The following is a 26410-nucleotide window of genomic DNA, read 5'->3' as shown; positions in this document are numbered from 1 at the left end:
AGGCTGATCAACTTTGTCTGAGAATTTGTAAGGAAACTGCTTGATAGCTTGATTCAGGGATTCAAGAGAGATTAATTTATTTGAGACCAAATCATTAATGCACAAGGACATTTCAATAGGGATGACACCCTCCATAAGGTCGTGCATTATGTCAGGTGGAAAAAAACCAACTATGTGAAAATGTTCCAACCTTTCACTTAAAACACAGCCATCTTTCACACCATACTGCTTTACCAAACTTGCATCATGTAACACTTCAGCCACTTGCCTGTCATGCTCCTGCTTGCTTCTCAGTTCAGATGCTCCCGACCGGACATCCTTTGACTGGATTTCACTCCTCTTTGCAAAGCAGAACCGACATGGGTGCACAACAGTGAAACTCTCCTGTAGTCCTGCGAAAGAATGAGCACCTAAATTGTCAGATGACACAAAAAGCACACTTCCTTTCACACTGTCTCCTAACTGTTCAATGTATACACCATACTTTTCAAGAGTTTCAAGTGGCTGCAAGATGTCTTTGTAACCATGTTGTTTAACTGCACTAGCTCTGCATAAAATTGCTAGCTGAATTGACTGAAGTGATGAACGATCTTTTGAGGGAAGGTTGGCTAGAACCCAATAGAGAGCAAACATTTTGTGATTGGCAACCTCAAATTCATCCACATAAAGACCCAGGACAATCCTGAAGGTATCAGTGTTGAAAAAGTCATTTTTTTGATAGTGAGTGCCATCTCTATAGGACTTGAATTCATTAACTGATCGATCATTGCAAAGGACCCTATTTAGAATGTCCGCCCTGTTTAGAATTTTCTGCAACATTTGAAGTACTGGCACATAAGAGACTGACTGTGAATCGAGCTTGTATTCAATTGGCATGACTATTGGAAATTCGTTCTGAAAATATGATGCTCTTCTGCTTATTGTGGAAAGAGGCTTACCATCATTGGTCATTGTCAAGAGTGGGTTACTGTCTTTTACTGCATTAACTATTTTTCTCACTAATGAATCACAGCCACTCACTCCATGTTCAAGGAGAATTTGCTGAATAGCATGATAAACAAGGGGCTCTGAAAGAAGTAAAATTTGATTTATTTGTTGAATTATTGTGTGGCCGAATCAGAAACATGCAAAATTGCCTGCATTTTGAGAAAGAGTGAGGCTAAATTATGCTCCAATTCATGATGCAATACATCAAGGTTTTCATTCTCTATATCATTTTCCTCCAAGAGTTCATCTACAGGATCAGGGGTCAAAGGCTCTTCTTGCTGCACATTATCACATTATCTAGCCCTGAAATCTGGTAGCATCACTGCCACCATTTCACACCTTCCACCTCCATCTTCCTGTCACTCACTCCGACACTGTTAACGTGTAAATGCTAAGTGTGCAGTTTTTACAGGAAAACATAGTTACAATAACATCTATTTAGACTTACACGTTAGCGTAAATAGCACAATACGTCACCTCATACAAATATAGTACCAAAAAATAACAACTAGAGTGTGTTTACTGTATATCACTGCAATTTATCGTTTTCATTTTTTATTAAACATTTCACACATTTTCACTGTAAGAGAGTTTGTGTATTCGAAAACGTTTTTATACCTCATTTCTCTTTTATGCACCAACTTATCCTCTTATCCCCTTTTAGCTTGTAGCAATTTTGGCTCGCGAAGCAAGGTAAATATTTATAAGTAATTGTAATGTGTTAAAGTGACTCTAAATATTTTAACCTAAGTTGAAATTAACGGTAATGGAATTAACGTTACACTTATTTGGTCTGTTCGTCCGCTGAACAGGCCGTGTAACCTTTATTAATTCTATGAAGGCGGTATCTTACCGGCCCAGGAAGGTTCACTCCTCTTTTACTTTACACCTTAATTTGAATTAAATTAACTTAATAGAGCATGTAGTTCAGACCAGATGTTGCAGGTACCTTAATTTGTGAGCGATACTCAGAGACAATCACTTGTGGCACAAAAATATGGCATTTAATGAATGAGACAAACACAACATAAAACTAACTACACAAACAAACAAAAGAAATAGGGAAAACAAAGATGAAAATAAAATAAAACAAAGGGAATTAAAATTGGGGAAAGAGAGGAAGAGACTGGAAAGAAGAAATTAGAGAAAGGAAGGAAAGGAATGGCAAGCTTAAACTTCAAAATTAATCACACCCTAACTGGGAAATCGTCACCGGAAACTTAAATTCACATTAAGACACAATGCAAGTTTCATACTTAAAATACGCATCTAAATTGGTTGGTAAAGGAAACGGATACTTGCATTGGCTTACTGCACAAGAGTCCGGATGCAACAGAGAAATCTCTAAAGATTAGTTAGGGTGGGGTCAGATGTTCTCCCAAGTTCTCCTGAAGATCAGAGCAGTTGTCGTTCTTGGAAGTGAAGCTTGCTGGAACTTCTTTGAAGGAAGATGGAGTCGTCTCCAAGCTGTTCCCGAAAGTCTGACCACGGATTGGTGGTGTTTGTGACAATTTAAAGGTCGCGAACTCCACCCATCTTTGGGGAGATAGCCAATACTACGGCCAAGATTTCGGAGGGAAAACTCCCTTTGTTTCAGGTGTCTGTGGGCGTGGTTTAGCTATCAAACTTTTAGATGACTTTAAAGTTTTATCCAAGGTGTATTAAGACGGTATGGCGCCTTTCGTGCTCAAATAAAATACACCATTGTTTGAAAAACGAGTAACCGATAATTTTGTGGTCATTTGGATACTAAACATGATGGGTAATGACGGTATAACGGCAGCGGTACATTATATACACAGATGGTGTGTGTGTAAAACTGTGTTGCTCATAGATTGCTTGAAGAGTAGATATTGAATTTTAGGGTGCCTGGGACATGAAATCTAAAATGACCTGTACCAGACGCTACAACCTCATTATCTCTTATTCCTCAATATGTTACACCTCACTGTCCATTAAACGTCACTACCACTTACACCTCATTGTTCCTTATAGATCACTAACATTTAGACTTCATTAGAACTAATAACACGATATCCCATAGACCCTTATACCTCACTATCACTTTTACCTCATTATAACTTAGACCTCAATATCCCTGATGTGTGATTTCCCCTTACAGTATTCTCAGTAAATACACCTGATTTATTCTTTGCCTTAAATATTTCTCTCTATGTGATAGTGATGGTATTGCACATCTTAACACACCTTAGCACCTTCTACCAGCTGAAGCACCTGATTATTATTCAGTGTGAACCGTGTTTCTGTAAACCTCATAAATAAATGAAACAATAAATGAACAGGCTGTAAAACTGTTGGCTAAGTTACAGACACTCATGAAGAACTCCTGCTGATTATCTGGGAAACGTCTCTAACAGCAGTCACAATGTCATTGCTTGTGTCAAACAAGTTGTGAGTTTGTTGTAACATTAAACAGTAGATCATGACTTACTCTGTGCTCAAAGTGATGCTCGCAGCTCCAGTGCTTTTGTCTGTGAATGAACGAGGACGATAATGATGAACAATTCCAGGATCTGCTTTTTGTCATTGGTTGCTGTGTTAAATCTTACCCAGATACAATAGTGCTGTTTTCTGATTGGCTGTTGCGTAGCCTCTTTTTTGATTACCTGATAAGTGTCAGGCTCGACTATAGAGACGGCGGTGCGGACAGATACATTTTGGGTGCTGCAGCATATTAAATATATGATAAATAGTAGGTTTTTCTGTGTGACAAATACAATGTGTACAATGTGGTAGCGTGACAAAAGACCCAAATGAGGGACTGTCACGCTCAATGCCGGACACCTGAGAGCCCTGAAATCTGGTAGCATCACTCATCACTGCCACTATTTCACACCTTCCACCTCCATCTTCCTGTCACTCACTCTGACACTGTCAACGTGTAAATGCTAAGTGTGCAGTTTTTACAGGAAAACATAGTTACAATAACATCTATTTAGACTTACACGTTAGCGTAAACAGCACAATACGTCACCTCATACAAATATAGGACCAAAAAATAACAACTAGAGTGTGTTTACTGTATATCACTGCAATTTATTGTTTTCATTTTTTATTGCACATTTTACACATTTTCACTGTAAGAGAGTTTGTGTATTCGAAAAAGTTTTTATGCCTCATTTCTCTTTTATACACCAACTAATCCTCTTATCCACTTTACCTCATTATCTCTTATTCCTCAATATGTTACACCTCACTGTCCATTAAACATCACTACCTCTTACACCTCATTGTTCCTTATAGATCACTAACGTTTAGACTTCATTAGAACTAATAACACGATATCCCATAGACCCTTATACCTCACTATCACTTTTACCTCATTATCACTTAGCCCTCAATATCCCTGATGTGTGATTTCCCCTTACAGTATTCTCAGTAAACACACCCGATTTATTCTTTGCCTTAAATATTTCTCTCTATGTGAAAATGATGGTATTGCACATCTTAACACACCTTAACACACCTTCTACCAGCTGAAGCACCTGATTATTATTCAGTGTGAACCGTGTTTCTGTAAACCTCGTAAATAAAAACAACAATGGTAATAATGCGTTATAAATGTGTGCTTTATTTGTGCAAAAGATAAAACAGACTGAAGAAGAAGCTTTGTCTTGTTACACACAATATCAGATTGCTTCAAGTACTGTGTAGGTAAAATGAAGCATTCTGCAAAGTAAAGCTAATTTCAGGGAGAGACGCTTTAATTTGTCTCCTGAATTTAGGCTGAGTTTTTAATTTTGATGACCTGCTGCACCCAGTCCATCTCAGGGTCTGCACATATGCGATAACCCTTCTTTGTGGTAAAACTGCAGGAAAGAAGATTTGGGTCAGTAGAGAACTGTGAAATGAGATCAAATGAATTTTAAAAAATGTAAACAAAAAAAAAAAAGGCAGGGTTGAAAACTTACATGACACCAGGAAGTGTACAGTCATCTCTTGTTTCTATGTAAGAAACAACGTTTCCTGCAGGGAACGTTTTTTTGTGGAACTCGAAACAGCACAAATCTGCTCCATTTGCATCTGCGAACAAACATTTTAATATTTACTAATACTAAAGAATACTAATTTAAAGAATAAAAAAATGAGCGAAAAAAAAAAGGAATAAAAACTACGAGTCATTCTTAAAGATCTAGATGAATATTCAGAATCATTTTTGGTTCAATTAAGTTCATTTGAATATGTGAACATTACTCTTTAAATATGTGAACATTACTCTTTAAATATGTGAACATTACTCTTTAAATATGTGAACATTACTCTTTAAACTGATCATTAATGAACTTCAATAGATGATTACAGAATTAAATTAATAACAAAAAACACAAAATCTTACGCTCTGCCTTTGTGAAGCTCTGAAGGCAGGAAAGACCCAGCAGAAGCAGCAGGAGAGTACAGGAGGACATGGCTGCTGATGGAGATGATGATCGTGCTGATGTGTGATGTCTGAAAATAATGCATATATGACTCCCAGCGCTGGGCTTATAAACTGATCAGGGGAAGAGGAAGAGGAAGAGAGTGTGTGGTGGGGTGGAGGGCATTTTGAACATGACGGAAAGTTCCTGTCAGACTAAGTAACAACAAAAACCCCTATACATTTCATCAGGAACTATCTGTGGTTTTTACCTCGAACTAGAAAGAGCTGATCAGCAGTTAATATTTCTTGGACAGTTTCGCCTCTCCTGAACGTTATTGATCACACATGAGAATAAGATAAACAGCTTTAAGAAACAATAAATGAAAGTAGAATGTGCATTTCCTGAAGAAAATGTGAATGGTGCTTGCACGTGGCAAATCTCGGCACTCGGTTGCTAGGGGTTATTCTGCATGATTGCAAGGGAGGGTGCCAATACTTTTGGAGGCAAGCGGACATGAGCATATGACATGATCCGAACACCCATGACGCGATTACCCTCATTGTCCTGCGTGTTTTGATATGTCACATGTCCATGTTGTGCAAATTTTTGATTTTTGACGTGAGCAGAGTACACGTGAGCCTGTTCCCCTCATTGTGCCGAGTGTTTTGATGTGTCACAGGTCCGTGTTCTGTTAAATTTTGATTTTCACGTGACGTCACGTGACGTGACCAGAATACATGTGAGCTGAGTGTTTTTATACTGTATATGACATGTCCATGTTCTGCTAACTTTTAGATTTCGCTTATTTTGATGGTGGGGCTACACCAGTGGTGTAGTCTAGTTTTTTGTAGTGAGTATACTGTGATCCCCCCCTTCCTCATATGCACCCATCCTAGAGCGACACCCCATAGGCACCACCACACTCACTAATGCATAAAATATGCATCTACATGTAATTGAGAGCATTATTAAAGACTGCTTATGTGTTATCAACATTCACATTTGTTATAAGCAACAAAAGACAGTCAGCTGATAAAACCTGTGCTCCAGGTCCCATATTCATATAACATTTAAGGCTAAATGTAGCTCTTAAAGGTAAAGTTCACCTAAAAATGAAAATTGTATTATTTCCTCACCTTCCTTTCCTTACACGTTAGCGTAAACAGCACAATACGTCACCTCATACAAATATAGTACCAAAAAAATAACAACTAGAGCGTGTTTACTGTATATCACTGCAATTTATTGTTTATTTAATGTATTGTAAGAGAGTTTGTGTATTCGAAAACGTTTTTATACCTCATTTCTCTTTTATACACCATCTTATCCTCTTATCCACTTTACCTCATTATCTCTTATTCCTCAATATGTTACACCTCACTGTCCATTAAACGTCACTACCTCTTACACCTCATCGTTCCTTATAGATCACTAACGTTTAGACTTCATTAGAACAAATAACACAATATCCCATAGACCCTTTTACCTCATTATCACTTTTACCTTATTATAACTTAGACCTCAATATCCCTGATGTGTGATTTCCCCTTACAGTATTCTCAGTAAATACACCTGATTTATTCTTTAACATTGTACCTTAACACACCTTAACACACCTTCTACCAGCTGAAGCACCTGCTTATTATTCAGTGTGAACCGTGTTTCTGTAAACCTCATAAATGAATGAAACAATAATAATGCGTTATAAATGTGTGCTTTATTTGTGCAGAAGATAAAACAGACTGAAGAAGAAACTTTGTCTTGTTACACACAATATCAAATTCCTTTAAGTACTGTGTAGGTAAAATGAAGCATTCTACAAAGTAAAGCTAATTTCAGGGAGAGACGCTTTAATTTGTCTCCTGAATCTAGGCTGAGTTTTTAATTTTGATGAGCTGCTGCACCCAGTCCACCTCAGGGTCTGCACATATGCGATAACCCTTCTTTGTGGTAAAACTGCAGGAAAGAAGTTTCGGGTCAGTGTAGAATTGTAAAATGTGATCAAATGAATTTTTAAAAATTTAAACAAAACAAAAAAAAGGCAGGGTTGAAAACTCACATGACACCAGGAAGTGTACAGTCAGGTCTTGTTTCTACGTAAGAAACAACGTTTCCTGCAGGGAACGGTCTTTTGTGGAACTCGAAACAGCAGAAATCTGCTCCATTTGCATCTGCGTACAAACATTTTAATATTTACCTTTTAAATTTTGTACTAATTTAAAGAATAAAAAAGTATGCGAGAAAAAATGAAATAAAAACTACGAGTCAATCTTAAAGATCTAAATGAATATTCAGAATCATTTTTGTTTCCATGAAGTGATGAAGTTCATTTGAATATGTGAACATTACTCTTTACATATGTGAACATTACTCTTTAAATATGTGAATATTATTCTTTACATATGTGAATATTATTCTTTCAATATGTGAACATTACTCTTTAAACTGATCATTAATGATCCTCAATAGATGATTACAGAATTAAATTAATAATAAAAAACATAAAATCTTACGCTCTGCCTTTGTGAAGCTCTGAAGGCAGGAAAGACCCAGCAGAAGCAGCAGGAGAGTACAGGAGGACATGACTGCTGACGGAGATGATGATCGTGCTGATGTGTGATGTCTGAAAATAATGTATTTATGGCCCAAGGCGCAGGGCTTATAAACCGATCATAAGAAGAGGAAGAGAGTGTGTGGTGGGGTGGAGGGCATTTTGAACATGACGGAAAGTTCCTGTCAGACTAAGTAACAACTAAAACCCCTATACATTTCTTCAGGAACTATCTGTGGTTTTTACCTCGAACTAGAAAGAGCTGATCAGCAGTTAATATTTCTTGAACAGTTTCGCCTCTCCTGAACGTTATTGATCACACATGAGAATAAGATAAACAGCTTTAAGAAACAATAAATGAAACTAGAATGTGCATTTCCTGAAGAAAATGTGAATGGTGCTTGCACGTGGCATATCTCAGCACTCGGTTGCTAGGGGTCATTCTGCATGATTGCAAGCGAGGGTGCCAATACTTTTGGAGGCGAGCGGACATGAGCATTTGACATGATCCGAATACCCATGACGCGATTACCCTCATTGTCCTGCGTGTTTTGATATGTCACATGTCCATGTTGTGCAATTTTTTTATTTTCACCTGACATCATGTGACGTGACCAGAATACATGTGAGCTGAGTGTTTTGATATATGACATGTCCATGTTTTGCTAACTTTTAGATTTCGCTTATTTTGGGGGTGGGGCTACACCAGTGGTGTAGTCTAGTTTTTTTGTAGTGAGTATACTGTGATCCCCCCCCTTCCTCATATGCACCCATCCTAGAGCGACACCCCATAGGCACCACCACACTCACTAATGCATAAAATATGCATCTACATGTAATTGAGAGAATTATTAAAGACTGCTTATGTGTTATCAACATTCACATTTATTATAAGCAACAAAAGACAGTCAGCTGATAAAACCTGTGCTCCAGGTCCCATATTCATATAACATTTAAGGTTAAATGTAGCTCTTAAAGGTAAAGTTCACCCAAAAATGAAAATTGTATTATTTCCTCACCTTCCTTTCCTTACACGTTAGCGTAAACAGCACAATACGTCACCTCATACAAATATAGTACCAAAAAATAACAACTAGAGCGTGTTTACTGTATATCACTGCAATTTATTGTTTATTTAATGCATTGTAAGAGAGTTTGTGTATTCGAAAAAGTTTTTATGCCTCATTTCTCTTTTATACACCAACTAATCCTCTTATCCACTTTACCTCATTATCTCTTATTCCTCAATATGTTACACCTCACAGTCCATTAAACGTCACTACCTCTTACACCTCATTGTTCCTTATAGATCACTAACGTTTAGACTTCATTAGAACTAATAACACGATATCCCATAGACCCTTATACCTCACTATCACTTTTACCTCATTATCACTTAGCCCTCAATATCCCTGATGTGTGATTTCCCCTTACAGCATTCTCAGTAAATACACCTGATTTATTCTTTGCCTTAAATATTTCTCTCTATGTGAAAATGATGGTATTGCACATCTTAACACACCTTAACACACCTTCTACCAGCTGAAGCACCTGATTATTATTCAGTGTGAACCGTGTTTCTGTAAACCTCGTAAATAAAAACAACAATGGTAATAATGCGTTATAAATGTGTGCTTTATTTGTGCAGAAGATAAAACAGACTGAAGAAGAAGCTTTGTCTTGTTACACACAATATCAGATTGCTTTAAGTACTGTGTAGGTAAAATGAAGCATTCTGCAAAGTAAAGCTAATTTCAGGGAGAGACGCTTTAATTTGTCTCCTGAATTTAGGCTGAGTTTTTAATTTTGATGACCTGCTGCACCCAGTCCATCTCAGGGTCTGCACATATGCGATAACCCTTCTTTGTGGTAAAACTGCAGGAAAGAAGATTTGGGTCAGTAGAGAACTGTGAAATGAGATCAAATGAATTTTAAAAAATGTAAACAAAAAAAAAAAGGCAGGGTTGAAAACTTACATGACACCAGGAAGTGTACAGTCATCTCTTGTTTCTATGTAAGAAACAACGTTTCCTGCAGGGAACGTTTTTTTGTGGAACTCGAAACAGCACAAATCTGCTCCATTTGCATCTGCGTACAAACATTTTAATATTTACTAATACTAAAGAATACTAATTTAAAGAATAAAAAAATGAGCGAAAAAAAAAAGGAATAAAAACTACGAGTCATTCTTAAAGATCTAGATGAATATTCAGAATCATTTTTGGTTCCATTAAGTTCATTTGAATATGTGAACATTACTCTTTAAATATGTGAACATTACTCTTTAAACTGATCATTAATGAACTTCAATAGATGATTACAGAATAAATTAATAACAAAAAACACAAAATCTTACGCTCTGCCTTTGTGAAGCTCTGAAGGCAGGAAAGACCTAGCAGAAGCAGTAGGAGAGTACAGGAGGACATGGCTGCTGATGGAGATGATGATCGTGCTGATGTGTGATGTCTGAAAATAATGCATATATGACTCCCAGCACTGGGCTTATAAACTGATCAGGGGAAGAGGAAGAGAGTGTGTGGTGGGGTGGAGGGCATTTTGAACATGACGGAAAGTTCCTGTCAGACTAAGTAACAACAAAAACCCCTATACATTTCTTCAGGAACTATCTGTGGTTTTTACCTCGAACTAGAAAGAGCTGATCAGCAGTTAATATTTCTTGGACAGTTTCGCCTCTCCTGAAAGTTATTGATCACACATGAGAATAAGATAAACAGCTTTAAGAAACAATAAATGAGAGTAGAATGTGCATTCCCTGAAGAAAATGTGAATGGTGCTTGCACGTGGCAAATCTCGGCACTCGGTTGCTAGGGGTTATTCTGCATGATTGCAAGGGAGGGTGCCAATACTTTTGGAGGCAAGCGGACATGAGCATGTGACATGATCCGAACACCCATGACGCGATTACCCTCATTGTCCTGCGTGTTTTTATATGTCACATGTCCATGTTGTGCAAATTTTTGATTTTCACGTGACATCACAGTACACGTGAGCCTGTTCCCCTCATTGTGCCGAGTGTTTTGATATGTCACATGTCCGTGTTGTATTAAATTTTGATTTTCACGTGACGTCACGTGACGTGACCAGAATACATGTGAGCTGAGTGTTTTTATACTGTATATGACATGTCCATGTTGTGCTAACTTTTAGATTTCGCTTATTTTGGGGGTGGGGCTACACCAGTGGTGTAGTCTAGTTTTTTGTAGTGAGTATACTGTGACCCCCCCCCCCTCCTTATATGCACCCATCCTAGAGCGACACCCCATAGGCACCACCACACTCACTAATGCATAAAATATGCATCTACATGTAATTGAGAGCATTATTAAAGACTGCTTATGTGTTATCAACATTCACATTTATTATAAGCAACAAAAGACAGTCAGCTGATAAAACCTGTGCTCCAGGTCCCATATTCATATAACATTTAAGGTTAAATGTAGCTCTGTTCACCCAAAAATGAAAATTGTATTATTTCCTCACCTTCCTTTCCTTACACGTTAGCGTAAACAGCACAATACGTCACCTCATACAAATATAGTACCAAAAAATAACAACTAGAGCGTGTTTACTGTATATCACTGCAATTTATTGTTTATTTAATGTATTGTAAGAGAGTTTGTGTATTCGAAAACGTTTTTATACCTTATTTCTCTTTTATACACCAACTTATCCTCTTATCCCCTTTACCTCATTATCTCTTATTCCTCAATATGTTACACCTCACTGTCCATTAAACGTCACTACCTCTTACACCTCATTGTTCCTTATAGATCACTAACGTTTAGACTTCATTAGAACTAATAACACAATATCCCATAGACCCTTAAACCTCATTATCACTTTTACCTCATTATAACTTAGACCTCAATATCCCTGATGTGTGATTTCCCCTTACAGCATTCTCAGTAAACACACCTGATTTATTCTTTAACATTGTACCTTAACACACCTTAACACACCTTAACACACCTTCTACCAGCTGAAGCACCTGCTTATTATTCAGTGTGAACAGTGTTTCTGTAAACCTCATAAATGAATGAAACAATAATAATGCATTATAAATGTGTGCTTTATTTGTGCAGAAGATAAAACAGACTGAAGAAGAAGCTTTGTCTTGTTACACACAATATCAGATTGCTTTAAGTACTGTGTAGGTAAAATGAAGCATTCTACAAAGTAAAGCTAATTTCAGGGAGAGACGCTTTAATTTGTCTCCTGAATCTAGGCTGAGTTTTTAAATTTTATGACCTTCTGCACCCAGTCCACCTCAGGGTCTGCACATATGCGATAACCCTTCTTTGTGGTAAAACTGCAGGAAAGAAGATTCGGGTCAGTAGAGAACTGTTAAATGTGATCAAATGAATTTTTAAAAATTTAAACAAAACAAAAAAAAGGCAGGGTTGAAAACTTACATGACACCAGGAAGTGTACAGTCAGGTCTTGTTTCTACGTAAGAAACAACGTTTCCTGCTGGTAACGGTCTTTTGTGGAACTCGAAACAGCAGAAATCTGCTCCATTTGCATCTGCGTACAAACATTTTAATATTTACCTTTTAAATTTTGTACTAATTTAAAGAATAAAAAAATAAGCGAGAAAAAATGAAATAAAAACTACGAGTCATTCTTAAAGATCTAAATGAATATTCAGAATCATTTTTGTTTCCATGAAGTGATGAAGTTTATTTGAATATGTGAACATTACTCTTTAAATATTTGAATATTATTCTTTAAATATTTGAATATTATTCTTTCAATATGTGAACATTACTCTTTAAACTGATCATTAATGATCCTCAATAGATGAATACAGAATTAAATTAATAATAAAAAACACAAAATCTTACGCTCTGCCTTTGTGAAGCTCTGAAGGCAGGAAAGACCCAGCAGAAGCAGCAGGAGAGTACAGGAGGACATGACTGCTGACGGAGATGATGATCGTGCTGATGTGTGATGTCTGAAAATAATGTATTTATGGCCCAAGGCGCAGGGCTTATAAACCGATCATAAGAAGAGGAAGAGAGTGTGTGGTGGGGTGGAGGGCATTTTGAACATGACGGAAAGTTCCTGTCAGACTAAGTAACAACAAAAACCCCCTATACATTTCTTCAGGAACTATCTGTGGTTTTTACCTCGAACTAGAAAGAGCTGATCAGCAGTTAATATTTCTTGGACAGTTTCGCCTCTCCTGAACGTTATTGATCACACATGAGAATAAGATAAACAGCTTTAAGAAACAATAAATGAAACTAGAATGTGCATTTCCTGAAGAAAATGTGAATGGTGCTTGCACGTGGCAAATCTCAGCACTCGGTTGCTAGGGGTCATTCTGCATGATTGCAAGCGATGGTGCCAATACTTTTGGAGGCGAGCGGACATGAGCATTTGACATGATCCGAATACCCATGACGCGATTACCCTCATTGTCCTGCGTGTTTTGATATGTCACATGTCAATGTTGTGCAAATTTTTTTATTTTCACCTGACATCACGTGACGTGACCAGAATACATGTGAGCTGAGTGTTTTGATATATGACATGTCCATGTTTTGCTAACTTTTAGATTTCGCTTATTTTGGGGGTGGGGCTACACCAGTGGTGTAGTCTAGTTTTTTGTAGTGAGTATACTGTGACCCCCCCCCCTTCCTCATATGCACCCATCCTAGAGCGACACCCCATAGGCACCACCACACTCACTAATGCATAAAATATGCATCTACATGTAATTGAGAGAATTATTAAAGACTGCTTATATGTTATCAACATTCACATTTATTATAAGCAACAAAAGACAGTCAGCTGATAAAACCTGTGCTCCAGGTCCCATATTCATATAACATTTAAGGTTAAATGTAGCTCTGTTCACCCAAAAATGAAAATTGTATGATTTCCTCACCTTCCTTTCCTTATACGTTAGCGTAAACAGCACAATACGTCACCTCATACAAATATAGTACCAAAAAATAACAACTAGAGTGTGTTTACTGTATATCACTGCAATTTATTGTTTATTTAATGTATTGTAAGAGAGTTTGTGTATTCGAAAACGTTTTTATACCTCATTTCTCTTTTATACACCATCTTTTCCTCTTATCCCCTTTACCTCATTATCTCTTATTCCTCAATATGTTATACCTCACTGTCCATTAAACGTCACTACCTCTTACACCTCATTGTTCCTTATAGATCACTAACGTTTAGACTTCATTAGAACTAATAACACAATATCCCATTGACCCTTATACCTCACTATCACTTTTACCTCATTATAACTTAGACCTCAATATCCCTGATGTGTGATTTCCTCTTACAGTATTCTCAGTAAACACACCCGATTTATTCTTTGCCTTAAATATTTCTCTCTATGTGATAGTGATGGTATTGCACATCTTAACACACCTTAACACACCTTCTACCAGCTGAAGCACCTGATTAATATTCAGTCTGAACCGTGTTTCTTTAAACCTCGTAAATAAAAACAACAATGGTAATAATGCGCTATAAATGTGTGCTTTATTTGTGCAGAAGATAAAATAGACTGAAGAAGAAGCTTTGTCTTGTTACACACAATTTCAGATTGCTTTAAGTACTGTGTAGGTAAAATGAAGCATTCTGCAAAGTAAAGCTAATTTCAGGGAGAGACGCTTTAATTTGTCTCCTGAATTTAGGCTGAGTTTTTAGTTTTGATGACCTGCTGCACCCAGTCCACCTCAGGGTCTGCACATATACGAAAACCCTTTTCTGTGGTCAAACTGCAGGAAAGAAGATTCGGGTCAGTGTAAAACTGTCAAATGAAATCAAATGAATTAAAAAAAAATGTAAACAAAACAAAACAAAAAAAAAAAAAACCAAGCAGGGTTGAAAACTTACATGACTCCAGGAAGTGTACAGTCATCTCTTGTTTCTTCGTAAGAAACAACGCTCGCTGCTGGTAACGGTCTTTTGTGGAACTCAAAACAGCAGAAATCTGCTCCATTTGCATCTGCGTACAAACATTTTAATATTTACCATTTAATTTTTTAACTAATTTAAAGATTAAAAAAAAATGAGTGAGAAAAAATGAAATAAAAACCACGAGTCATTCTTAAAGATCTAAATTAATATTCAGAGTCATTTTTCGGTCCATAAAGTGATGAGTTAATTTAAATATGTGATAAATTATTCTTTAAACTGATCAGTAATGAACTTCAATAGATGAATACAGAATTAAATTAATGATAAAAAACACAAAATCTTACCCTGTGCCACTGTGAAGCTCTGAAGGCAGGAAAGACCCAGCAGAAGCAGCAGGAGAGTACAGGAGGACATGGCTGCTGATGGAGATGATGATCGTGCTGATGTGTGATGGCTGAAAATAATGTATTTATGACCCACGTCGCAGGGCTTATAAACTCATCATAAGAAGAGGAAGAGGAAGAGGAAGAGAATGTGTGGTTGGGTGGAGGGCAGCCTGACCACGATGGAAAGTTCCTGTTAGACTAAATAACAACAAAAAACTCTCTATATTTCATCCACAAGAATTCAATTAAATTCAAGTTTATTTGTATAGCACTTTTTACAATGGGCTTTGTCTCAAAGCAGCTTTACAGAACAAAAACATAGAACAGATGTTAAACATAAGGAGAAATACAAAGAATTAATACAGTAAAAAATTAAGATATATATAGTTTACAGTTTGTGTGTATGTATGTATGTATGTATGTATGTATGTATGTATGTATGTATGTATGTATGTATTTATCCCCAATGAGCAAGTCTGAGGTGACTCAGGCAGCAGTGGCAAGGAAAACTCCCTTAAATTGGTAAGGAAGAAACCTTGAGAGGAACCAGACTCAAAGGGGAACCCAACCTCATATGGGTGGCACTGGGGGTGAGATTACAAATATACAGTCAAACAAGTGTTGAATTGGTGTAAAGATCACATGGAGTTCAGATCTCCTCTTGGTATCATAGAGTCCAACTGGAGCTGGTAGATCTGTAGATGTCTCAGGATTTTCATAATCAGACTCATCTCAGTGGAGGTCCAAAACCTTCATCGCACGGAAGACGATCGGAGCTGGTACAATGTCTGGATGCCTCGGGATGGGTAGAAAGAGAAAAGCAGTGTAGAGGGATTAACATATTTTCTGTTCATAAAAAACAAGAACCATCTGTGGTTTTTACCTCGAACTAGAAAAACCTGATCAGCAGTTAATATTTCTTGGACAGTTTCACTTCTCCTGAACGTTATTGATCACACATGAGAATAAGATAAACAGCTTTAAGAAACAATAAATGAAATGATGAAAGAATAAAATTGGGCTGTAAAAGATTAGTACTTCATCATCAGTCTCACACTGAACATCAGAAAGACCAATGAGAAGGACATGGAACTGACGAGAGTGGAGTGACACCAAATATTACTGCTGATGAGAATATCCAAGGTGGAGAGAGAGAGAGAGAGAGAGAGAGAGAGAGAGAGAGAGAGAGAGAGAGAGAGAGAGAGAGAGAGATATCCTGGACGTCTACATCCCTCACAGGACATGAATCCATTGGCTCACGAACCATGGAAGCAGATCTGCTTCCAGAGGAACCCTAATGCATTCACCTGAGGATCTCAAAATCATCTACAGATTCCTCTACAAAAGGAAAGATGACCTGCCAGTGACCTCAGGATCTCATTCTGTCTCTCACTGTTCACATCTATGAAATCTGGTAGCATCACTCATCACTGCCACCATTTCACACCTTCCACCTCCATCTTCCTGTCACTCACTCTGACACTGTCAACGTGTAAATGCTAAGTGTGCAGTTTTTACAGGAAAACATAGTTACAATAACATCTATTTAGACTTACACGTTAGCGTAAACAGCACAATACGTCACCTCATACAAATATAGTACCAAAAAATAACAACTAGAGTGTGTTTACTGTATATCACTGCAATTTATTGTTTTCATTTTTTTTGCACATTTCACACATTTTCACTGTAAGAGAGAAAAAGTTTTTATACCTCATTTCTCTTTTATACAACAACTTATCCTCTTATCCCCATTACAAGGCTCTCGAGTATCGGGCATTGAGCGTGACAGTCCCTCATGTCGGTCTTTTCTCACGCTCTCAGGCCACACATTGTATTTCTCGCACAGAAAAACTTTTTGACTATTTATCATATATTTAATAAGCCGCAGCGCCCAAAATGTATCAGTCCGCACCGCTGTCTCTATGGAACCGGGCAGGAATCAAGCGCATCGCCCCTGGAGTTCTTAGTCGAGCCAGGCACTTATCAGCCAATCAAAAAAGAGGCTACACAATAGCCAATCAGGAAATAGCACTATTGTATCTGGGTAAGATTTAACGCAACAACCAATGAAAAAAAAAAGCAGATCCTGGAATAGTTCATCATCATCGTCGTTCACCCTGAGATGGTGTTAGACATATTTAAAATATGTTACTCTTGCCTGTCTTCAAAACTTGACAGTCCTGCCTTTACCTCATCTTTTATTCCTCAGTATGTTACACCTCACTGTCCATTAAACGTCACTACCTCTTACACCTCATTGTTCCTTAGAGATCACTAATGTTTAGACTTCATTAGAACTAATAACACGATATCCCATAGACCCTTATACCTCATTATCACTTTTACCTCATTATAACTTAGACCTCAATATCCCTGATGTGTGATTTCCCCTTACAGTATTCTCAGTAAATACACCTGATTTATTCTTTGCCTTAAATATTTCTCTCTATGTGAAAATGATGGTATTGCACATCTTAACACACCTTCTACCAGCTGAAGCACCTGATTATTATTCAGTGTGAACAGTGTTTCTGTAAACCTCGTAAATAAATAAAACACTAATAATGAGTTATAAATGTGTGCTTTATTTGTGCAGAAGAAAAACAGACAGAAGAAGAAGCTTTGTCTTGTTACACACAATATCAGATTGCTTTAAGTACTGTGTAGGTAAAATGAAGCATTCTGCAAAGTAAAGCTAATTTCAGGGAGAGACGCTTTAATTTGTCTCCTGAATCTAGGCTGAGTTTTTAATTTTGATGAGCTGCTGCACCCAGTCCATCTCAGGGTCTGCACATATGCGATAACCCTTCTTTGTGGTCAAACTGCAGGAAAGAAGATTCGGGTCAGTGTAGAATTGTGAAATTAAATAAAATGAATTTAAAAAATAAATAAATAAATAAATAAATAAGGAAGCAGGGATTGAAAACATACATGACTGCAGGAACTGTACAGTCAGTTCTTGTTTCTACGTAAGAAACAACGTTTGCTGCTGGTAACGGTCTTTTGTGGAACTCAAAACAGCACAAATCTGCTCCACTTGCACCTGCGTACAAACATTTTTAATATTTACCTTTTAATTTTTTGTACTGATTTACAGAACAAAAAAATGAGCAAGAAGAAATGAAATAAAAACCATGAGTCATTCTTAAAGATCTAAATGAATATTCAGAATCTTTTTACAGTCCATAAAGTGATAAAGTTCATTTGAATATGTGAACATTATTCTTTAAAATGATCATTAATGAACTTCAATAGATGAATACAGAATTAATTTAATGATAAAATACACAAAATCTTACTATCTGCCTTTGTGAAGCTCTGAAGGCAGGAAAGACCCAGCAGAAGCAGCAAAAGAGTACAGGAGGACATGGCTGCTGATGGAGATGATGATCGTGTTGATGTGTGATGTCTGAAAATAATGCAGTTGTGACCCTCTGCGCTGGACTATAAACCTTAGCTTAGTTTGTTTAGTCACCAAATAGATATACAAACTGAGAGCGATTGGTCAAATAAGACTGGAGCCAGGAGAGGGCTGTGCCTTTAACATCAACAACATGTTCTAGCCCAGGGGTCGGCAACCTTAAACACTCAAAGAGCCATTTGGACCCGTTTCCCACAGAAAAAAGAAAAAGGGAGCCACAAAACCCATTTGACATCTAAAACGAAGATAACGCTGCATATATCGTTTTTTACCTTTATGGAAAGTATAGAAAAAACTGTAGAGTGTTGCATTTACGAAATCAATGAACTGCTACCGAGTAAACAAAATTTTATTTCTGCAAGCAAACAAAAATATTTTGAACAGTTTGAACTAACTTTAACAAAAAAAAAAAAAAAAACGCTGGGGTGAAGGTTACATTCAAATAAAATGTTCAATGTCTAATTGAGTCCTCTTCGTATTCATGACCAGGGCTCTCAAGTTTTGAAGACAGGCAAGCGTGACATGTCCAACCCCCCCGCAACCCCAATTTTTTTCATTGGCTGTTGCGTTAAATCTTTCCCAGATAGTGCTATTTTCTCATTGGCTACTGTGTAGCCTTTTGATTGGCTGATAAGTGTCAGGCTCGACTAAGAACTGAGACGCGCTTGATTCCTGCCCGGTTCCATAGAGACAGCGGTGCGGGCTGATACATTTTAGGCGCTGCGGCTTATTAAATATATGATAAATAGTCAAAAAGTTTTTCTGCATGAGAAATGCGATGTGTGGTGGGAGAACGTGACAAAGACCCAAATGCGTGACTGTCACGCTCAATGCCTGATACTTGAGAGCCCTGTAATGACATGAAAATTTTAACTTGCCGGCTGCAGCAACCCAAAAATGCGACGGCTTCTGTGTGTCGGATTTCGCAAGTCAGCATTTATGACTCATATTTTGAAAAAAAAAAATAAACACTGTTTTCTTTAATGTAACAAGAGCATCATAAACTTAGAATTTGGAATTACATTTTTTAAAAACTAACTAAAATAGAATAAATTTAAATTAAATATTTATTTTCCAAATCTACAGGGAGCCGCAGCAGAGGGACGAAAGAGGCACTTGCAGCTCCGGAGCCGCGGGTTACCGAACCCTGTTCTAGCCTATTAAGTTAAAATAGCCTGGTCAATGGTATCAAAAGCTGCAGCAAGGTCATGTAACACCAGCAAGTAAACACAACCCTGATCAGAGGCCAGTAACAGGTATTTAGCAAACACCATTATCCAGTGTGATGTACAACATATACAACTGAGCAATTGAGGGTTAAGGGCCTTATTTAGGGGCCCAGCAGATGTAGCTTGATGGACCAGGGATTTGAACTCACAACCTTCTGCTCAGTAGTCTAATGCCTTAACCATTAGGTTACAACTTCCCACAGGTCATTTACCACTGTACCAGTGCTGTCTCTGTGCTATGATGAAGCCTAAATCCTGACTGATACATTTCATGGATATTCTTACTATGCAAAAGTTTAGGAACCCCTGACAATTTCCATGATTTTCATTTATAAATATTTGGGTGTTTGCATCAACAATATGATTGTGCTCTATCAAGTAACTGAAGAACACAGTAATATTTCAGTAGTGAAATGAGGTTTATTGGATTAACAGAAAATGTGCAATATGCATCAAAATAAAATTAGACAGGTGCATAAATTTGTAAATCAGTATTTAGTAGAGCCATTTTTAGCAAAAATAACAGCCTCTAGAATCTAGAGGCTCTTATTTTTTTGTCTGTATTCTGGATGAATGTATTTTGAGCCATTTGTCTTTACAAAACATCTACAGTTCAGTTAGGTTTGAGGTATTGCACATCTTAACACACCTTAACACACCTTCTACCAGCTGAAGCACCTGATTATTATTCAGTGTGAACAGTGTTTCTGTAAACCTCGTAAATAAATAAAACATTAATAATGAGTTATAAATGTGTGCTTTATTTGTGCAGAAGATAAAACAGACTGAAGAAGAAGCTTTGTCTTGTTACACACAATATCAGATTGCTTTAAGTACTGTGTAGGCATTGTAAAATGAAGCATTCTGCAAAGTAAAGCTAATGTCATGGAGAGACGCTTTAATTTGTCTTCTGAATCTAGGCTGAGTTTTTAATTTTGATGATCTGCTGCACCCAGTCCATCTCAGGGTCTGCACACATGCGATAACCCTTCTTTGTGGTCAAACTGCAGGAAAGAAGATTTGGGTCAGTGTAGAATTGTGAAATGAGATCAAATGAATTTAAAAAAAATAAATAAATAAGGAAGCAGGGATTAAAAACTTACATGACTCCAGGACGTGGACAATCAGTTCTTGTTTCTACGTAAGAAACAACGTTTGCTGCAGGGAACGGTCTTCTGTGGAACTCAAAACAGCACAAATCTGCTCCATTTGCATCTGCGTACAAACATTTTAATATTTACCTTTTAATTTTTTATACTGATTTACAGAACAAAAAATGAGCAAGAAGAAATTAAATAAATACCATAAGTCATTCTTAAAGATCTAAATGAATATTCAGAATCTTTTTACAGTCCATAAAGTGATTAAGTTAATTTGAATATGTGAACATTATTCTTTAAAATGATCATTAATGAACTTCAATAGATGAATGCAGAATTAATTTAATGATAAAATACACAAAATCTTATGCTCTGCCTTTGTGAAGCTCTGAAGGCAGGAAAGACCCAGCAGAAGCAGCAGAAGAGTACAGGAGGACATGGCTGCTGATGGAGATGATGATCGTGTTGATGTGTGATGTCTGAAAATAATGCAGTTGTGACCCTCTGCGCTGGACTATAAACCTTAGCTTAGTTTGTTTAGTCACCAAATAGATATACAAACTGAGAGCGATCGGTCAAATAAGACTGGAGCCAGCAGAGGGCTGTGCCTTTAACATCAACAACATGTTCTAGCCCAGGGGTCGGCAACCTTTAACACTCAAAGAGCCATTTGGACCCGTTTCCCACAGAAAAAAGAAAAAGGGAGCCACAAAACCCATTTGACATCTAAAACGAAGATAACGCTGCATATATCGTTTTTTACCTTTATGGAAAGTATAGAAAAAACTGTAGAGTGTTGCATTTACGAAATCAATGAACTGCTACAGAGTAAACAAAATTTTATTTCTGCAAGCAAACAAAAATATTTTGAACAGTTTGAACTAACTTTAACAACAACAACAAAAAAAAAAAAAAAAAAAAAAAACACTGGGGTGAAGGTTACTTTCAAATAAAATGTTCAATGTCTAATTGAGTCCTCTTCGTATTCATGACCAGGGCTCTCAAGTTTTGAAGACAGGCAAGAGTGACATCTCCAACCCCCCTGCAACCCCAATTTTTTTCATTGGCTGTTGCGTTAAATCTTTCCCAGATAGTGCTATTTTCTGATTGGCTACTGTGTAGCCTCTTTTTTGATTGGCTGATAAGTGTTAGACTCGACTAAGAACTGAGACGCGCTTGATTCCTGCCCGGTTCCATAGAGACAGCGGTGTGGGCTGATACATTTTGGGCGCTGCGGCTTATTAAATATATGATAAATAGTCAAAAAGTTTTTCTGCTTGAGAAATGCGATGTGTGGCGGAAGAACATGACAAAGACCCAAATGCATGACTGTCACTCTCAATGCCTGATACTTGTTAGCCCTGTAATGACATGAAAATTTTAATTTGCCGGCTGCAGCAAACCAAAAATGCGACGGCTTCTGTGTGTAGCGTCTGGTACAGGTCATTTAGATTTCATGTCCAAGGCACCCTAAACTTCGGCATCTAATCTTCAATCAACCGATGAGCAACCCAGTTTTACACACAACAACTGGCTCCAGAATGACTGGATCCTACACATAACCAGATAACCCCATGCCGCTTCTCTGATTGAACTCATAGGGGCCCTCAACCAGAACACACACACAACACAATGAGACATTCCTTTTACTTATAAAACATGTAGATAAGATACTCTAAGATTCTTATTCTTATAACCCTGTTGTAATGTGTTTCTTCTGTTAAGGCTTGCCTGACTTAAAATTATTTGCTCCTTACTTTCCTGACAAGGGTGTATTTTATTCATGTGTCAGAAAACAACATTGTATTTAACATCAGTTATACTCTAATTACTGATCATGGCATGTTAATGTATACCTGTTCTTATGCTGTATGCCCCTTTAGGGTCTGATGTCAGAATGTATACGAAGCTATCGTTTTCTTTTTACTTCCCTAATGAAAGTGCATTTTGTTTTGTGTTTAATTTTTGTTTCTTTGCCTTTATAAGAACACAATAGCGTATTAACATCAGTTACCCTTCGATTACTGATCTGTGTATATAATGTACCGCTGCCTTTATACCGTCATTACCCTTCATGTTTAGTATCCAAATGACCACAAAATTATCAGTTACTCGTTTTTCAAACAATGGTGTATTTTATTTGAGCACAAAAGGTGCCATACCGTCTTAATACACCCTGGATAAAACTTTAAAGTCATCTAAAAGTTTGATAGCTAAACCACGCCCACAGACACCTGAAACAAAGGAGTATTCCCTGCGAAATCTTGGCCGTAGTATTGGCCATCTCCCCAAAGATGGGTGGAGTTCGCAACCTTTAAATTTTCACAAACACCACCAATCCGTGGTCAGACTTTCGGAACAGCTTGGAGACGACTCCATCTTCCTTCAAAGAAGTTCCAGCAAGCTTCACTTCCAAGATTGACAACTGCTCTGATCCTCAGGAGAACTTGGAAGAACTGACCCCACCCTACCTGACTCCAGAGATTTCTCTGTTGCATCCGGACTCTTGTGCAGTAAGCCAGTGCAAGTAACCGTTTCCTTTACCAACCAATTTAGATGCGTATTTTAAGTATGAAACTTGCATTGTGTCTTAATGTGAATTTAAGTTTCCGGTGACGATTTCCCAGTTAGGGTGTGATTAATTTTGAAGTTTAAGCTTGCCATTCCTTTCCTTCCTTTCTCTAATTTCTTCTTTCCAGTCTCTTCCTCTCTTTCCCCAATTTTAATTCCCTTTGTTTTATTTTATTTTCATCTTTGTTTTCCCTATTTCTTTTGTTTGTTTGTGTAGTTAGTTTTATGTTGTGTTTGTCTCATTCATTAAATGCCATATTTTTGTGCCACAAGTGATTGTCTCTGAGTATCGCTCACAAAATTAAGATACCTGCAACATCTGGTCTGAACTACATGCTCTATTAAGTTAATTTAATTCAAATTAAGGTGTAAAGTAAAAGAGGAGTGAACCTTCCTGGGCCGGGAAGATACCTCCTTCATAGAATTAATAAAGGTTACACGGACTGTTCCCTAGACGAACGGACCAAATAAGTGTAACATTAATTCCATTACCGTTAATTTCAATTTAGATTAAAATATTTAGAGTCACTATAACATGTTATAATGACTCATAAATATTTACCTTCGTTCGTTAGCCAAAATCGCTACATGTGTGTCGGATTTCGCAAGTAAGCAGTTATGACGCATATTTTGAGTAACAAAAAAATTAAACACTGTTTGCTTTAATGTTATAAGAGCATCATAAACTTAGAATTTGGAATTAAATTTTTAAAAACTAACTAAAATAAAATAAATTTAAATTAAATATTTATTTTCCAAATCTACAGGGAGCCGCAGCAGAGGGATGAAAGAGGCACTTGCAGCTCCGGAGCCGCGGGTTGCCGAACCCTGTTCTAGCCTATTAAGTTAAAATAGCCTGGTCAATGTTATCAAAAGCTGCAGCAAGATCATGTAACACCAGCAAATAAACACAACCCTGATCAGAGGCCAGTAACAGGTATTTAGCAAACACCATTATCCAGTGTGATGTACAACATATACAACTGAGCAATTGAGGGTTAAGGGCCTTATTTGGGGGCCCAGCAGATGTAGCTTGATGGACCAGGGATTTGAACTCACAACCTTCTGCTCAGTAGTCTAATGCCTTAACTATTAGGTTACAACTTCCCACAGGTCATTTACCACTGTACCAGTGCTGTCTCTGTGCTATGATGAAGCCTAAATCCTGACTGATACATTTCATGGATATTCTTACTATGCAAAAGTTTAGGAACCCCTGACAATTTCCATGATTTTCATTTATAAATATTTGGGTGTTTGCATCAACAATATGATTGTGCTCTATCAATTAACTGAAGAACACAGTAATATTTCAGTAGTGAAATTAGGTTTATTGGCTTAACACAAAATGCGCAATATGCATCAAAATAAAATTAGACAGGTGCATAAATTTGTAAATCAGTATTTAGTAGAGCCATTTTTAGCAAAAATAACAGCCTCTAGAATCTAGAGGCTCTTATTATTTTGTCTGGATTCTGGATGAATGTATTTGGGCCATTCATCTTTACAAAACATCTCCAGTTCAGTTAGGTTTGAAGTTTGCCAAGCACGGACAGCCCACTTCAAATCACCCACAGATGTTCAATGATATTCAGGTCTGGGGACTGGGATGGTAACTCCAGAACATTGTACTTTCTTCTGCATAAATGCCCGAGTAGATTTTGAGCAGTGTTTTAGGTCGTTGTCTTTTAAAAAATATCCAGCTCACACTTTGTGAATGATTCCTCAACATTATTCTCAAGAATCTGCTGATATTGAGTGGAATCCATGTGTCCCTCAACTTTACCCAGATTCCCAGTACCGGCACTGGCCACACAGCCCCACAGCATGATGGAACCTCCACCAAAGTTTAATGTGGGCAGCAAGTGTTTTTCTTGGAATACTGTGTTCTTTTGCCCCCGTGCATAACGCCCCTTGTTATAGCCAAATAACCCAATCTTTGTGTCATCACTCCACAGCACCTTATTCCAAAATGAAGCTGGCTTGTCCAAATGTGCGTTTGCAGACCTCAAGCGACTCAGTTTGTGGCATGTGTGCAGAAAAGGCTTCTTTCACATCAGTCTCCCGTACAGCTTCACCTTGTGCAAAGTCCACTGAATTGTTAAACTATGCACAGTGACACCACCTGCAGCACGCTGATGTTGTAGGTCTTTGGAGGTGGTCTGTGGGCTGTTTTTGATCGTTCTCACCATCCTTCGCCTCTCCAATATTTAAGTGGCCTGCCACTTCTGGCCTAGAACTGTGCCTGCGGTTTTCCATTTCCTCACTATGTTCCTCACAGAGGACACTAACATGCTCTGAGATCCTGCTATACTGCCTACAACACGGGGCTCACCACCAGGGACATGGACAAGTACAAGGCTGTGTCTTACAGTGTGCGGAGAGCAGTGAAGGAAGCAAAGTGGAACTAGTGGGGGAAACTAGAGTCACAGTTCCAACATTGGGGGCTAGACATATTTAAAATATGTTACTCTTGCCTGTCTTCAAAACTTGGCAGTCCTGCCTTTACCTCATCTTTTATTCCTCAATATGTTACACACTGTCCATTAGACGCCATTACCTCTTACACCTCATTGTTCCTTATAGATCACTAACCTTTAGACTTCATTACAACTAATAACACGATATCCCATAGACCCTTATACCTCATTATCACTTTTACCTCACTATATCTTAGACCTCAATATCCCTGCTGTGTGATTTCCCCTTACAGTAATTTGTGATTATCCCTTCTCAGTAAAGACACCTGATTTATTCTTTAACTCTGCCTTAAATATTTCTCTCTATGTGATAGTTATGGTATTGCACATCTTAACACACTTTAACACACCTTCCACCAGCTGAAGCACCTGCTTATTATTCAGTGTGAAC

General features: G+C 37.6%; 5 protein-coding genes and 1 long non-coding RNA gene across 8 annotated transcripts in view; all 6 read right to left on the bottom strand.

Annotated features, from left to right (window-relative positions):
- The window catches only part of LOC113635030 (C-C motif chemokine 18-like), a 59391-nt gene that overhangs the window by 16169 nt on the left and 16812 nt on the right, over positions 1-26410 (bottom strand). The gene's annotated exons all lie outside the window — the stretch shown is intronic.
- On the bottom strand, positions 4560-5503 carry LOC113635023 (C-C motif chemokine 3-like). Its single transcript, XM_027134253.2, has 3 exons — positions 5345-5503; positions 4920-5031; positions 4560-4817 (listed from the first exon to the last, which is right to left on the bottom strand). Exons 1-3 carry the CDS (start codon positions 5412-5414, stop codon positions 4730-4732), a joined length of 270 nt encoding a protein of 89 aa, XP_026990054.1. The 5' UTR covers positions 5415-5503; the 3' UTR covers positions 4560-4729.
- LOC113635028 (C-C motif chemokine 18-like) lies at positions 7065-10402 on the bottom strand. 2 transcript variants are annotated; one of them, XM_047815516.1, is made up of 3 exons: positions 10274-10402; positions 7426-7537; positions 7065-7322 (listed from the first exon to the last, which is right to left on the bottom strand). In XM_047815516.1, exons 1-3 carry the CDS (start codon positions 10341-10343, stop codon positions 7235-7237), a joined length of 270 nt encoding a protein of 89 aa, XP_047671472.1. In that variant the 5' UTR covers positions 10344-10402; the 3' UTR covers positions 7065-7234. The 2 variants fall into 2 exon arrangements, with proteins under 2 accessions (XP_047671472.1, XP_047671471.1); XM_047815515.1 differs by lacking the exon at positions 10274-10402 and adding an exon at positions 7880-8110.
- Positions 9535-13003, bottom strand: LOC113635026 (C-C motif chemokine 18-like). 2 transcript variants are annotated; one of them, XM_047815512.1, is made up of 3 exons: positions 12783-13003; positions 12351-12462; positions 9535-9792 (listed from the first exon to the last, which is right to left on the bottom strand). In XM_047815512.1, the coding sequence occupies exons 1-3, from the start codon at positions 12850-12852 to the stop codon at positions 9705-9707; spliced, it is 270 nt and encodes an 89-aa protein (XP_047671468.1). In that variant the 5' UTR covers positions 12853-13003; the 3' UTR covers positions 9535-9704. The 2 variants fall into 2 exon arrangements, with proteins under 2 accessions (XP_047671468.1, XP_026990059.2); XM_027134258.2 differs by lacking the exon at positions 9535-9792 and adding an exon at positions 11990-12247 and having other exon boundaries at positions 12783-12999.
- LOC113635024 (C-C motif chemokine 18-like) lies at positions 14430-15334 on the bottom strand. Its single transcript, XM_027134256.2, has 3 exons — positions 15174-15334; positions 14806-14917; positions 14430-14687 (listed from the first exon to the last, which is right to left on the bottom strand). The coding sequence occupies exons 1-3, from the start codon at positions 15241-15243 to the stop codon at positions 14600-14602; spliced, it is 270 nt and encodes an 89-aa protein (XP_026990057.2). The 5' UTR covers positions 15244-15334; the 3' UTR covers positions 14430-14599.
- On the bottom strand, positions 17784-18919 carry LOC113635021. Its single transcript, XR_007141192.1, has 3 exons — positions 18518-18919; positions 18150-18261; positions 17784-18040 (listed from the first exon to the last, which is right to left on the bottom strand). It is a non-coding gene; the product is annotated as an uncharacterized LOC113635021 (long non-coding RNA).

This window comes from Tachysurus fulvidraco, chromosome 1, assembly GCF_022655615.1.
Source record: "Tachysurus fulvidraco isolate hzauxx_2018 chromosome 1, HZAU_PFXX_2.0, whole genome shotgun sequence".
Taxonomy (NCBI): Eukaryota; Metazoa; Chordata; class Actinopteri; order Siluriformes; family Bagridae; genus Tachysurus; species Tachysurus fulvidraco.
Note: the sequence above shows the minus strand (reverse complement) of the source record. Positions and strands in the feature narration are given on the sequence as shown.